Source organism: Moschus berezovskii, chromosome 6 (assembly GCF_049115385.1).
Source record: "Moschus berezovskii isolate FMDL1 chromosome 6, NW_MosBer_1.0, whole genome shotgun sequence".
Taxonomy (NCBI): Eukaryota; Metazoa; Chordata; class Mammalia; order Artiodactyla; family Moschidae; genus Moschus; species Moschus berezovskii.
In genome coordinates this window covers 120,729,881-120,744,002 of record NC_142465.1, presented here as the reverse complement: position 1 = coordinate 120,744,002, position 14,122 = coordinate 120,729,881, and the positions used below count along the sequence as shown (strand labels likewise).

General features: G+C 55.9%; 1 protein-coding gene across 7 annotated transcripts in view; it reads right to left on the bottom strand.

Moving 5' to 3' along the window:
- Window positions 1–12,348, bottom strand: part of TBC1D22A (TBC1 domain family member 22A) — a 257,858-nt gene extending 245,510 nt beyond the window's left edge. For 2 of the 7 annotated variants that reach the window (XR_016037730.1, XR_016037729.1), the window contains exon 1: window positions 12,121–12,348. Coding sequence is in view for 4 of the 7 variants with exons in the window: in XM_055395960.2 (XP_055251935.2) it covers window positions 12,121–12,182 (62 nt within the window). In the remaining 3 variants the exon portion in view is untranslated. Of the gene's footprint in view, window positions 1–11,779; window positions 11,965–12,120 lie in introns of those variants that run through there. The other 5 variants (XM_055395960.2, XM_088837575.1, XM_055395962.2 and 2 more) reach the window with 3 other exon arrangements.
- Between the last annotated feature and the right edge of the window lie 1,774 nt (window positions 12,349–14,122).

The window sequence follows — 14,122 nt, the reverse complement described above, 5'->3', positions numbered from 1 at the left end:
GAGATACTGACATGCAGAGTGAGCTGATTGACTCCTGACAGATTTCACCCTGGAGTTCTCACCAGAACACACTTTAAGCCTAGGGATGGAGCGCGTGAAAATCCCAGAAGAGCAGACGAGCTCTTTCCCCCAGGGTCTTAAACATAGCCCAAAGACCACTGTCAGACCTCCCCAGACAGGGGCTCGACACAGAGGAACCTGCCCACCGAGGACTGAAAACCAGACTTGGCTCACGTGCCTCGCACTGTAAAATCGCAGATAACCTGCTGGTGCTTGTGGACGCCTGCAGGATGGGGGGAAGTATATCCCACCTGGAGGCAGTCTGCAGAGGCTAAAGCCTTCCTTGGGGAAATCATCCCCTGATTCGCATCAAGGCGCTAGAACAACTCACATCCTGGAGACCACACTCAACAGGAAAAACCAAGAAAACCAATCATACCTTGAAGAGGAATGCCACTAAAATTTCTAGAGACATTTAACTTGGGATAAGCCCTTGCCAACTGTCCTGTTACAGGTCAGGGGCTCCCAGAAGCAGGCTTAAATGAAGCCCCTTTAGAATCCTGTATGGTAAGCCATTCCAACTGTCTGCAGAGACAGGAGAATCTAAGTGCTAGAAGGCCTGGTGGTTACAAATCACATTACACTAGTCATGAGGCTGCCTGCAATAGGTCTGCCCGTCCACGAAGCAGATGGTAATCCCATTGTAGTTGGAGAAGCGGCGACCAACCTGTGTAATTGTGTCCAAACAAACAGCACAGGAATTTAGGGTATGTATCAGGAACTGGAAGCGAAACCTCAAAAGTTCAACTACAAATTAGACAAAGTGCCAAGAGGTTTCACTGGTTCAAACAGCTGCAGATTAAAGGGACTGACTAGAGACCCTGAAGAAGGAAATGGCAACCCCCTCCAGTGTTCTTGCCTGGAGAATCCCAGGGATGGGGGAGCCTGGTGGGCTGCCGTCTGTGGGGTCGCACAGAGTCGGACACGACTGGAGCGACTCAGCAGCAGCAGCAGGGCCCCTAAGGCGGACTCGTTGCCTCTGTTCAGCAGAATGGCCTTTGTTCCTTCCCACAGGAGTGTGGGAGGGACGCTGACAGTGTGGACGGTAACAGAAGCAGCTCTGTTCTCTCACAAGTTAATCACTAAAGGGCTGTTGCCAATAAGCTTGAATTACATATAACAGCCTGTCTTTGGGAACTTGCCTCCCAGGGAACGAGCATTAAGCTTTATTAGCTCACAGGAACCCTCCTGACCAGGCCCACTTGTGAATGGCTGCAGGAGGAAGAAATTCACATTCCCCCTGACGAGGCTGATGGGAACCACAAGTGTCTGGCTTTGCTCTCTCCTCTTTTCATATAAAAGGAGCCGGAATTCTAGCTCAGGCACGATGGTTCTTTGGATCAGGAACCCACCATCTTCTCGGTTTGTTTGCTTTCCGATTCAAGTAGCCGTTCCTAGTCCCAGCAACCCATCTGGATTACTGGCCTGTCAAGCAGCAAGCAGTATGAGCTTAGACTCGGGAACAACACGGCAGAGGGGGCCCTGCAGATGCGACTTGGGGCACATGCCTGGGAGCACAGCCTGCATCATGCAGGTGGGTCCAATCTCATCAAAGTCCTCAAGAGGAAAACCTCCCCACCTGTGATCAGGGGGTCGTGGCCGAGGAGGAGCGCTTGGAGTGAGGCCACGTGGCTGGCTGTGAAGTGCACAAAGGGGGCTGGAGTCAAGGAGTGCGGGCAGCCTTGAGAAGCTGGAGAGGCAAGGAGAGAGCTTTTCCCCTAAAGACTCCAGAAAGCCCTGCCAACACCTTGGTGTTAACCCAGGGAGGCCTTACACAGACTTGCCCTCCAGAACTGTCAGGTAATAAATGTGTGTTGTTATAAGCCAAGAGGCTTGTGGTAATTTGCTTCTGCAGCAACAGGAAACTAACATAGGGAGCGAATCTACTTTCCTGGCATGTGGGAGCCTTAAAGGGTAAGTCATCACACTTCTGGGCTTGCCTGGCAGCTCAGTGGTAAAGAATCCGCCTGTCCATAGAGGAGAATGTGGATTTGATCCCTGGTCCGGGAGGATCCCCTGGAGATGGAAATAGCAACCCACTCCCTATTCTTGTCCAGGAAAATCCTGTGGACAGAGAAGCCTAGTGGGGTAAAGTCCACGGGGTCGCAAAGAGTCAGACAAGACCGCGCTACTAAACAGTAACAGCAACATCATACTTTTATCCTTACGGAGGAGGGCTCTGCTCTGAGGACGATACTTGGAAAAGCCCACCCCACTGTCCCAGTCTATTCTGGCTGCTGTAACAAATACCACGCACTGAGCAGCTTATAAACAACAAGATCTGATGGCTATGCAGGCTGGGAAGCCCAGGATGGAGGCGCCTGCAGATCTGGTGTCCGGGGAGAGCTCCCTTCTCGGTCTGCAGACCCTGACACCCTCTCCTGGCAGAGGGGGACAGAGCCCTGCGTGTGTCACACACCTACCAGAGCTGGCGGGGGTCCCAGCTGACGGCCTGCACCAACTGCTAGATGCCTGAGGGACTCAGGCCCCCACCTTCAAGACTTCTCAGTGACACCCCCGAGCCTTCTCTCTTCTTTGCCAAAAACAGTCTCAGCCTGCCTAGGTCAAGCACCACCCATCTGTCGTGGTCCTGTTCTGAAATTTCCATGGATGTCTCTCTGACCTTGGCAGAAAAGTTTCCAGTTTTCAGAATCCAAAGACCTGGGTTCAAGACCCAACACTTACAGGCTGATAAGAGTGCAAACCAAGTAAAAGCTCAGAGCTTTGCTTTGTCTTCCACGAAACGGGAATAAGAAAGTGTACGCAAGGAGATAACCTTGTGAACTGCACTGTGAACACTGCGACCGGCGGACAGCATTCACCAATATTACATCAATCTTCACACGAACACCGGCACTCCTCCGTGGGGCCCCGCTGCGTTCACACGGCTCATCGCCAGCGGCCGGTTCTGCCTGCAGCCCACGCCCTGCAGGTCCTGTTCCCGGAAGCCCGAGCACTGTCGGCACTGCAGGCCCCGCCCGCTCCGGGACAGCGGGAAACCCACTAACTCTTCACGGGAAAACCTGCGATCATTGAGCAGAAAACGCTCCAACACAGTTCAAGCTCAGACTAAAAGAAGCCTCATCTTCTCTTATTAAAATTACATTTCTGTTTGGTCTTGCATCGTGAGAGAGAAAAACAGCCTTCAACGAAAGCCCTTTTTAAAGAATAAGAAGCAACTAACGCACCTACCTCATCTCAGATAACGAAATCTTTCCTTCATAGACGTACTAACCCATAAACTTTTTAATAGATTATACTGCTCTAAAACACTGAAGCAGTTCACTGAACCCTAATGATTCCTTATACAATGCACATCAACGTGACCTAACTCCACTGCCAGCGACACACCGGAGAAATCACTGCACGAGTACATAAGGGAGACAGGTTCGGCAACGACTGTAATGCCAGAGAGAAAAAAATGTTAAGAAAAATCTAGATGTCTGTTATCAACTGAATAATACACTTAAACAACTAAAATATACGCATGTAACAGAATACCAGCCACAGCGGACACGAAGGAACTACAGCCACACGAGCCAAGACAGGAAACCTCAGCCGCGTGACAGTGAAGAGCTGGACACACACAAACGTCAGCCATGACGTCGGGTCCGACTCTGTTGAGACCCCATGCGCTGTAGCCCACCAGGCTCCTCTGTTCATGGAATCCTCCAGGCAAGCAGACACTGGAGTGGGTAGTCATTCCCTTCTCCAGGGGATCTTCCCGACCCAGGATCTAACTGGGTCTCCTGCACTGCAGGCGGGTCCTTTGGGAACAGACCCCACACACCCTAACTAAAAGTTTGCATGTAGCAACAAAGATCCCTCAGGCGGCGCCGAAGATCCTGCAGGCCACAACTAAGGCCCAGGGCAGGCAAATAAAAAAAAATTTTTAAGTGAAACTTGAAAAGGACTAACTTTACCACCAGGCAACCGTGAGGACCAGGAGCGGTGTTTTCTGATGTTTTTTGTCAACATCCTGAGCACCCAAGAAGGACTCGCAGAGGGAAGAAGAAATGAGGGAGAACTGACGAAGGTCCCAGGTGCCAAGCCTGTGATGTAACCGAGGCTCCCGGCTAGGCGAGAGGGCAGGGTCTAAACCGGAGACAGCACAGGGCGGGCCAGGGAAAGCTAGCAGAGAGAGGCCCACTGTGCGCCCTGAAAAGGACCCCAACCAGAAGTGCCTCCCACAAGAGCCCCACAAGAGCCCCACGGTCCCGCAAAGGTCACCTCTTCTGCATGAGGCACAGGAGGTGTCACTAAAGCACCCCCAGTAGTGAGGGGCAGACAGACGAGAGAACGGGAAGAGCTGAGGTTTAGAGCAAAAACCTAAAGTGGCGCTCCCAAGTGGACGACACCCCAGAGGGCAGGCTGGAGACCTGGGCTGACGCCAAATGTCCGAAAGAGAGACAGGCCCTGGGGCCGAGCCCCCACTCCCCAGGGTCTGTCCTGGCTGCCTTTACAGCTTGGGTCAGGAAAGCTTTTTTAAAAAACTCAGTCAGGGACTTTCCTGGTGGCTCAGTGGTTCGGAATCCGCCTGCCAACACAGGGAATACCGGTTCGATCCCTGGTCCGGGAAGACCCCACGTGAAAGGAGCAACAAAGCCCAAGCGCCACAACTACCGACGCCCGCGCATCCCAGAGCCTGTTCTCTGCAACAAGAGGAGCCCTCACTCCACAACAGACATCCAGCGCTGCCTCCAGATACAGATAAACAGGCTAAAGACTGTCTGAGGGCCTGCTCGCGGACACCCCCGCTCTGGGAGCGGCCTTCTCGTCCGTTTCGAGAGGGCCACGGAATAGCACTGTCTCAGCCCGTCACGAGCCACCTTGAGGCCGCCCCACTCGAGTCTCTCAACACGCCCCGCTGAGCACCTGCTCCAGGCCGGCCCGACTGGCACTGCCAAGATGCCAAGGGTGCCGCTCCAGGAACGCACACAGTATCAGGACACAGGTACGCGCGGAGATGGGAGGAGAAGGGAGGAGACGAGTCTCAGCAGACAGGGCTGAAGGCAGGAGGCAGGAGGGGACAGGCCAATGGCGCCAGGCCTCGTGGCGTGACAACAAGGCGACTCCCTCCTGCGCGTCCCAGCAGACTTCTTTCTGGTCTGAACCTGGTCCCCCTACACCAAGGCCCAGGCCTTGAAACAGAACTGATGGGACAACACCAGAACAGCCTCTTGTTTTTGTTAATTAAAGGTTAAAGAGAATGAAGACAGCCATGAATGAAATGACGAACAGTGAGAGGAAATAAAAGGAAAAGGAATAAATTCAAGACGCGGTGGCCTGAGCATCATAAAATAAATGAAAAATTACACAGCCACGTTTACGATTAGCTGCCTCCCGTATTCCAGACTCACGGAGTAAGCAGGCAAGGTGTGGTGACTCGGTTCACAGCTCATCAGCCCCCTGCGAGCACAGTCATCACCCAGTGTCTCCTCTGGGCTCAAAAGCAGTTTTCTGAAACATGAACTAAATTAGCGGCTGATTTACCATCAGGCTCATTCCAACCACAGCGATGCTCCCCAGATTCAGAAAATATGCTCAGAAGGAGGAAGTTTTCCAAGGAAATTAACGTTAGAGGGCTTCAGAGGAAAATGCACGGAGCGCCGTTATTACGACAGCACGCAGTTCCAGCACCTCTCCGCCCAGAGTCGCCAGGAGACCCACGTGGCCACAGGACCCAGACCGGAGGGGCTCCGGCTGTCCCACCGTCAGCACCTACGCCTGCCACTCAGCGGTGACACCCGCCCAGTCCCGCAAGCTCTCAGCCGCCTCCTGTCCCCGCCCGGCCACCAGCTCCCCACAAAAGGGACTGGATCCGCCTCCTGTCACAGTCCTTGGGGCCCCAGGAGCTGACAGAGATGGGCAGTTACTGAGCCAACCAGCAAGCCACACCACAGATGGCTCCAACACGCCTTAGAAACAAGGGCTCTGACAATAAACTCGTCCCTCCCTTTATGCTGACAGTAAAGAGGTTTCTTCCCCGTGAAAAACAAGTGTGTGAAATACGATACTGGAAACTGACTGTGCTTTAATTGAAAGAAAACCGCAACAGGACGGACTCACAGAGCACAGGCTCTATGGTGTGGCCCGGGGCGAGGCGCGAAAGGGGTGAAGGGGTCCAGGAACAGACGTCCAGGGACAGGACCCGTCAGGCCAGCACGGCGCAGCGTGGGCTGCAGTCAAGAGGACTCACTTGCAGGCCTGGAAGCTGCTCAGGGTAAATCTCACATGTTCGTTCTCATCACAAGAAAAAAGTCTGTAACTGCGTGGTGATGGATGTCAACCAGACTCACGGGGTCATTCTGTAATCTGTACGTATATTGAATCCTTATGTTACATACCTGAAACTAATACGTTAATTATGTCTCAATAAAAAAGCAAGAAGGGGCTTCCCTGGTGGCTCAGTGGTAAAGAATCTGCCTGCCAATGCAGGAGACGTGGGTTCGATCTCTGGTTCAAGAAGATCCCACAGGCCACAGGGCAACTAAGCCCGTGCGCCCCAACTACTGAAGCTGTGCTCTGAGCCCGGGACCTGTATCTACTGAAGCCCACGTGCCCAGAGCCCGTGCTCCGCAAGAGACGCCACCGCCCTGAGAAGCACGCTCACTGCAGTGAGAGCAGCCCCTGCCCGTCAAAACGAGACAGCGTTGTGAGCAGCAGCGAAGACCCACTGCAGCCAAAATTTCCAAATTAGAAATAAAAAACCCGGGGGCTTCCCTAGTGGTGCAATGGGTATGACTCAGAGCTCCCAACGCAGGGTTCAATCCCTGGTCGGAGAGGAACTACGATCCCCACACACCACGCAGCACCAAGAAAAGACGGATGAACAGGGGCCGTGGAGGGGACACCGCCTGAAAGCAACAGGGGAAAGGCCAGCCCAGCAGCCGGCCGCCACCACCTCCCTCCTCCCCGTGCCTCCCTGCCGCACCCCGCTCCTCCCGCTCCACACCCCACTCCTCCCTGTGCCGCACCCCAGTCCTCCTGACTTTGCTCCAGGCTCGCACTGCGCCCTCTCACCTCTCTGGTCTCCAGCCAGCCCATTCGGATGATCCTGACTCCTCTGTGCTCCCCAAAGCCCCACGCTCCACCCACCTTCTTCCCAGCACGTGGGAAAGCACACGCGTCTCCCATGAACGTGCACACAGCTGCCTCCAGGCTAAACCACCTCTGGCTCTGGAGCACACATGTGCCACCTCACGTTAAAGGGTCTGTCACAAAAATCAGCCTTGCCCCCACCGCCAGGCCCCACACCCACTCCATGGTGTCCCGTCCCCTGCCAGGATGTCACCCTCTGCAGGCACAGGGTTAAAACGCATCAGGCTTGCCCGCCTGTGCAACTTCCTGCCAACCAGTGGCCTCCTGGCTCCCCCTGGAGCCCTCCTGCAGGGTCTACTGCCCCCACACCCACTCCATCCGAGATGTCCTCTCCAAGAATACCGATCCATCCAGAAACCACCCTCGCCGCCTCCTGGAAGCCCACCACGTTAAGTGGGTTTCCAGGTCCACCAGGACCTCCAAAACCCCTCACGTCTATGCCCTCCCCAGGCCGCTGTCCCCAGCAAGGAGCACCGCCCCAGCCTCCAGGGCAGTCAGGCGGCTCCCCCACGCCTCCCGCCTGCCGGGTCTGTGTGCTGCCCTCAGGGGACACTCGGACTCCCTGTACCAGGGGCCAGCCCCCACCCCGGCCTGCTCGCCACCCCCTCACCCACACTGCCCAGGGCCTCTTCCGTCCCTCCGCTGCCTACACTCTGTCCCAGACCAGCAGAAACGTTCACGGGAAGAAGGCTCATGGCAAACCTGCCCCGAGGAGTGAGAGGGAGCAGGGGGAAGGCGGGCGGCCACGGGCGCATCTGAGGAGCGTGGAGGGGTCTGACCCCACAGCACAGTCAAGCACAAGGGCGCAGAGCACAGCAGGGCCACAGCTGTTCTCTGCCGGCCCCAGTGAGCTGCAGACCCCAGGGGCGGAGGGGCACCCGGGGATGGGCCCACAGAGACCAGGAACGCAAGGGGCAGCATGGCCAGAAAGGGCCCTGCCCTGGGCCGAGAGGCCTGAGTACCAAGCCGGCTGGCACCCAGAGGGGCTGCCCTGGGGCCCCGTGCCTGGCCACGCTAGTGACCACAGGAGCCTCAGCCCTGAGTTCTCGTGACTCTGGCAAGAGGACCCACGACTGTTCTAAACTAGACTCACCAACAGCTCCAACGCGCCCCGAGCAGATATACCCCTGGAGGTCACAGGCACGACGGTCGAGTGCAGCTCCTAGGTCACTCAGGACATGGACGGCCCAGAGCAACAGGGCCAAGGCGCAGGTCAGAGACGGCTGAAACCCGGCCCACCCAGTCCCTAGTCAGACGTCTTCCCATCCTTCATCCAGAAGAGAAGTTTCTAAGGAACCACCAGTCAAACACAACCTAAGGCCCAGAGCGCGCATGAAGAGGGGGCTCTCCCAGCAAGACCAGCGCACACGGCGTGAGACCTCGGCCAAATCACCGCTTCTCTGCAGGCTCGTCTAGGAAACAGTTCCGATCAACCACTGCCTGATTGACTTTGCAGCAACAATGCAAGGATGAGTGAGGAACGCTCCCTAGACGCGCAGAACCCACCGGCGCGTGAAGAGGCCACGCCCTTCCCAGCAACACCGAGCGCGACACACAAACAGGCACTTCATCCAGACCGCGTGGAAAACCACGCCCTTCCCAGCAACACCGAGCGTGACACACAAACGGGCACTTCAGTCCAGACCGCGTGGAAACAGGCCAGGCTCCACCGGGGAGCACACTGGAAGCGAGGTTTTCAAAATCCTTAAAAAGAGAGCCAGGCAAAGGAGAGGGAAGGGAGGAAAAGAACATTCTGGTCAGTTACAAAAGCACGAAACTGACAGAGGCCTCACACAGCAGGTACAGCAAGGAAGCCACAAGTCCCTCCGCACCACTGAGGGCAAAGCTCAGAGCAAGGAGGGGCGGGAGATGCGGTGGATGAATCAAGTGGGCTCAGGTCATAAAGGGCCTTACGCGTCCTGCAAAAACAGTGAGGCTTCTCTGCACGGCATTTCCGGGAAAACCACCACACCTACCTCAGCGAGGCCCAGAGTGTGCTTGGGGGACAGAGGGCCATTTATGAATTCTAAAACACCAGCGAGGGACTTCCCTGGCGGTCCAGTGGTCAGGTCTCCACCTTCCAATGCAGGGGGTACGAGCTTGACTAAGATCCCACACGCCTCTCAGCCAAAAAACATAAAACAGGAGCAATACTGTAACAAATTCAATAAAGATTTTTAAAAATGAAATAAACCACCAGGGAGACAGACATGTGCAGAGTGCCAGGAAGAGGGCCTGGCAAACGGTGACTGCAGGATGAGTATCAGCCACTGCTGTGAAGGAATTGTTCATATAAAGAGCTGTGCCGCACAGAGAGCCTCTAATGGCTCTGTATTTTGTGGGGGGTGTATTCTTCCACCTTCGCGTTTCTCTGGTTTGGGGCCCACACTCAAAAAAAAGCTACTCACAGGACCCACTCACAAGAGCTGACACAGCGGCTGGAATGGCGAGGGTCTGACCGCGCAGCGCTTGTGCAGGTAAAGCAGGTGTATGGCCAGCGATCCCCAAGGGAAGGCCACCGGCTGACGGGGATCGGGCACACCTCCGCAGCTCCAGAGGCGAGGCCGCAGGAGGCAAGGGGCCCGCGGCGGCCGTGCAGGCCTTTGCTCACTGGCCAGCCTCTCCTCCTGGCCCTGCGCCCTGCAGCGCCGGCTGCAGCAGGCCACAGACCCCACTCTGAGTCTGAGCCGTCTCAGGGGGCTGCTCTCAACAGCGCCTCTGCACAGCACAGACCAGAACCCCAGGAACAGGCTGGGCTGTCTCTGGTCACGCAGGATCTCACAGAAGAAAACCGAGGACAGCATCAAGCTGCCGAGGCTGCCACAAGCAGGTGCCACAAACCTACTGGCTGGAGACGACAGGAACTCCACCGTCCCAGGGCTGGAGGCTAGAAGTCCAAAGTCAAGGTCCCAGCAGGGCCCCGGCCTCTCCCAAGGCTCTGGGAAAGGATCCCTCCTACCTCTTCTAGCGTCTATTGGCTGCCAGGAATCCACAGCTTCTCTGGTTTATAAAGGCATCACCTCAGTCTGCCTCCACCATCCGTGCCATCCTCCCTACATCCGTCTCTCTGGGTGCAAATTTCCCTCTTCCCTTAAGGACACCAGTCATTGGATTCGCACTCTCCCTAATCCAGAATGGCCTCATTTCTCATTTTAACTCAATTCCATCTGCAAATACCTTGTTTCCACATAAGGTCAGACTCACAGGTTCCAAAGACCTGAATTTTGGGAGGAACCCTATTGAACCCAAAGTAAAGTAAAGAAAAGAAAGTAAGTAAAGTGAAGTCGCTCAGTCGTGTCTGACTCTTTGCGACCCCATGGATTGTAGCTTACCAGGCTCCTCCATCCATGGGATTTTCCAGGCAAGAGTACTGGAGTGGGTTGCCACTTCCCAGTAAGACAATCCAGAGGATTTTCCCAACCCAGGGATCAAAGCCGGGTCTCCCGCATTGTAGGCAGACGCTTTGCCATCTGAGCCACCAGGGAAGTCCCACTGAACCCAGGATAAGGACACAGTTATGGATCCAAAGGTTTATTCACCATTAGAACTCCCAGTGTTCTTGCCTGGAGAATCCCAGGGACGGGGGAGCCTGGTGGCCTGCCGTCTATGGGGTCGCACAGAGTCGGACACGACTGAAGTGACTTAGCAGCAGCAGAACTAATACAGAAGCTCCAATACTGTCCTGCCTCAGTTGGTGGTTAAGAATCAGAATCCATTTAGACTGAGAAGGTACCAAAATCTCAGGACCTAAAAACAACACACAAAACTGTTCTGCCAGGTGGCTCCCTTCCCTGGGGTCAGTGCTCTGGGGCATCTGCTCCTGTAGCCACCAGGCCCTCCTACTCTCTGCTATTTCAGAACTTTCACACCATCTTGGACCCTGACACTGGCTGTGACAAAACCTCTGACTGTCTTCAAGGACCATCCTATACAGCAAAACAGGGTCTTTGGCCAACTTTAGTGACCCCTGTCCAAAAATCGCTGCTCTGGGCAGACAGTAGTAACTCAGCTCCTGCTAACTCCCAGACCACTCTGAAAATTAAGGCTTTCTGATTGGACACAGTGAATTCCAAAGTTTATAATTCTATCACTCAAACAATAGTGCTTATTATGCAGCCTTAAAAATAAACTGTGCTCATGAACGAGTCTACTTGGAATTAAGACCACAATTCTTCATTTTCAGTATCTGAGACTTTTAGTTTGCAAACAGGACCGTGTTTGGAAACCCTGTAGCTTGTTTCTCTCTAATCTACGTTCGCCAGCAGTTGATTTCTTCCTAAGTATTTTCCGAGTCGTGTCTCCCTGTTTCCTTGGGGCCCCGGCTGGGCAGGGCCACACATCAATTACAGGAGGACTTTGGAGTAATACAGCTTCCAAGGTGCACCCAGGTCACTGCTGGCATTTATTTCAAAAAAAAAAACAAATGTTTTTTTAATTTTCTTCCTGCTGTTGACTCAAGACAGGAGTTGGCTTGTGAAGTCAGGAAGTTGGGAAGGTGGAAATTCACAGGGAGCCTCAAAGTACTCTTCCTAGCCCAGGGCAAAAGCAGGAAAGCCCACAGGAGACTAGAAGGCCAACGAGTGGGTCCCGGCCACCACGCCCCCCTGCAGAAGCTCACCCGCCCCGCGGGGACAGCCACGCTGCCGCTTTCCGCGCTCCACCGACTCCTCGCGGCTCCAGCAGAGAGGGCTCCTACGTGAAGCCCCCGCGGCCGAAGAGCTTCCGCAGAAAACCGCCTGCCGGTCTCAGGACAAACACCCTCCCCTCTGGCCTCGCTCCTAAGTGCAGCCACGGCTGCCTCCCAGACCCCACGGTCCGCGCCCCGGGACACCCTGCGCAGTCCCCCCCGGGACCCCGATCGCCCCTCTGCACCCCCGATTCCTCCCGCAGCCCCCGGGGAACCGACGCGCCCCCTGACCTCTGACCCCTGACCCCGACCCGGGGCCCCGTCACACCCACCTGCCCGGGACCTTGCTGCTGCCGCGCTTCCAGAACTGCTTCCTGGCCCCGTCGCTGGCCATGGCCCCTCCTCATCGCTCAGGCCCACGGCCCCGACACCCCTAGGGCGGCCACCCCTCCGCGGCGGTCCCCTCCTGTACCCCGTTTGGCGCCCCCCTCAGCGATCCCCGGGATTCTCCGAAAATGTAGAGGCGAGCGGCTCTTCCGCCTCCCCCCGGAAGTTGTGCTTCCGCACGCCCGGAAGTCCCGCCCCCGCCCCCGGAGAGCGTGACGCACGACGCGGGCGTCCGACGTCACTACAGGGCGCCTCCGGGGGCGGTGCCCTGGAGACACCTGAGTGGGGCTGCTCGTTAGTCGCGACGTCTGGAGGCCCCGGGATCTTCTCCTGAGAGGCCCGCCGGGCGGTGGTCCTCACCAGAGGGCGGAGCTGCGCGGGGACCCGAGGCACCCGTGCGCGGGGCGCGGTCGAGGGTGTGGCCGTCGCGCGCACTTGAGGGGCAGCGGTAAACGCCCGGCGGCTGGCCGACCCCTGTAGGCAGGGCAGCTGGGCGAGGGGCCCGGGCTTCGTGAGGGTCAGAGGCGGCCGCGGTGGGGCCGGGCGAGTGAGGGGCTGGGGGGCGATGGCCGTGCAGGGGCGCGGGTTGGGCCAGGCTTCCCGAGTCAGAGCTGCCCCTGAAGCAGGAAGACTCCCCCACACCAGCCCTGAACGAGGGCGGTTCTCGGCCCTGGCGACGGGCAGGTGACACACTCGGGGTTTCAGAGACTTCGTTCAGTTCAGTCGCGTCCGACTCTTTGCGACCCCATGGACCGCACCGCGCCAGGCCTCCCTGTCCGTCACCGGCTCCCGGAGCTTGCCCAGACTCACGTCATCGAGTCGGTGATGCCATCCAACCGTCTCATCCTCTGTCGTCCCCTTCTCCTCCCGCCCTCAGTCTTTCCCAGCATCAGGGTCTTTTCCAATGAATCAGTTCTTCGCATCAGGTAGCCAAAGTATTGGAGTTGCAGCTTCAGCATCAGTCCTTCCAATGAATATTCAGGACTTAGTACAAAAGAAGGAATGGAGATATTAATGTCTGTGTTGGTTACACGTTGAAGTAATGTTTTTTTGTGTGTGTCGGATTCAATAAAATGTATTGCTGAGATTATTTTCACATTCCTTTTTTTTTTTTAATCGTGGCTAACAGAGCATTTGAAATAACCTATGTGGTTTGCGTTGTATCTCTTTCGGCCTGTAGACCTAGCTTGAGACGTCAGGGACTGGTATTTCCAACGAGCTGCAGCATGGCTTTGGGGAGCCCCTTGGCAGACCTCTGCCAGTTCTTGATTATGTTCTTTGATTCATGTATTCCTCCACTTACTGATAAGTAACCTTGATTTAGTACTTGCTGTGCAGAGGGCATTGTTAGGTCCTATATGTGTATTATCTCAATCATAGGGCAACCAGTGCCTCAGGAAAGGCCACCCTGGCCCGCAGAGCACAGTGGTTCTTTCAGATCCCTTGTGACACCCGAGTTTCCTATCCTGTCTTGCAGTAGCAAGGCTTCCTACTTTCCTTGTTCCCACCCTGCAAGTTTTCTGGGTGCGTGTTGATTCTATATCCCTTCACACGGAGCTTGTAAGATCCTGCCAGTCTTCTGCTGTTAGAGCTAAGAAGTAATCTCTCTCTAAACATTTGTTAAACAGATGACAACCATACAAACTCTCCAGGGATCCCCTCCTGTCACAGCTGTAGCATCTCCCTGAGGCAGTGGCAGTGAGTCCTTGGGGACCCCCTGCTGACAACGTCAGCAGACCCTCAGGGCCCCTCTGCTGCAGAGCCTTGGGAACTCACCCCCACACACACCATCCTGTGCTTGCATGGCCTCCGCTAATCTCCAGAGAGCTCCTGATAAAGCCTCTGCAGATGCGGAGGGACCCCTTCCTGGACAAAGCCTCCTGGGACCCTCGCCTAGCAGGGCTCGGGAAAGCCCCAGGGATCTCTTCCAGCCCCAGAGCCTCCCCA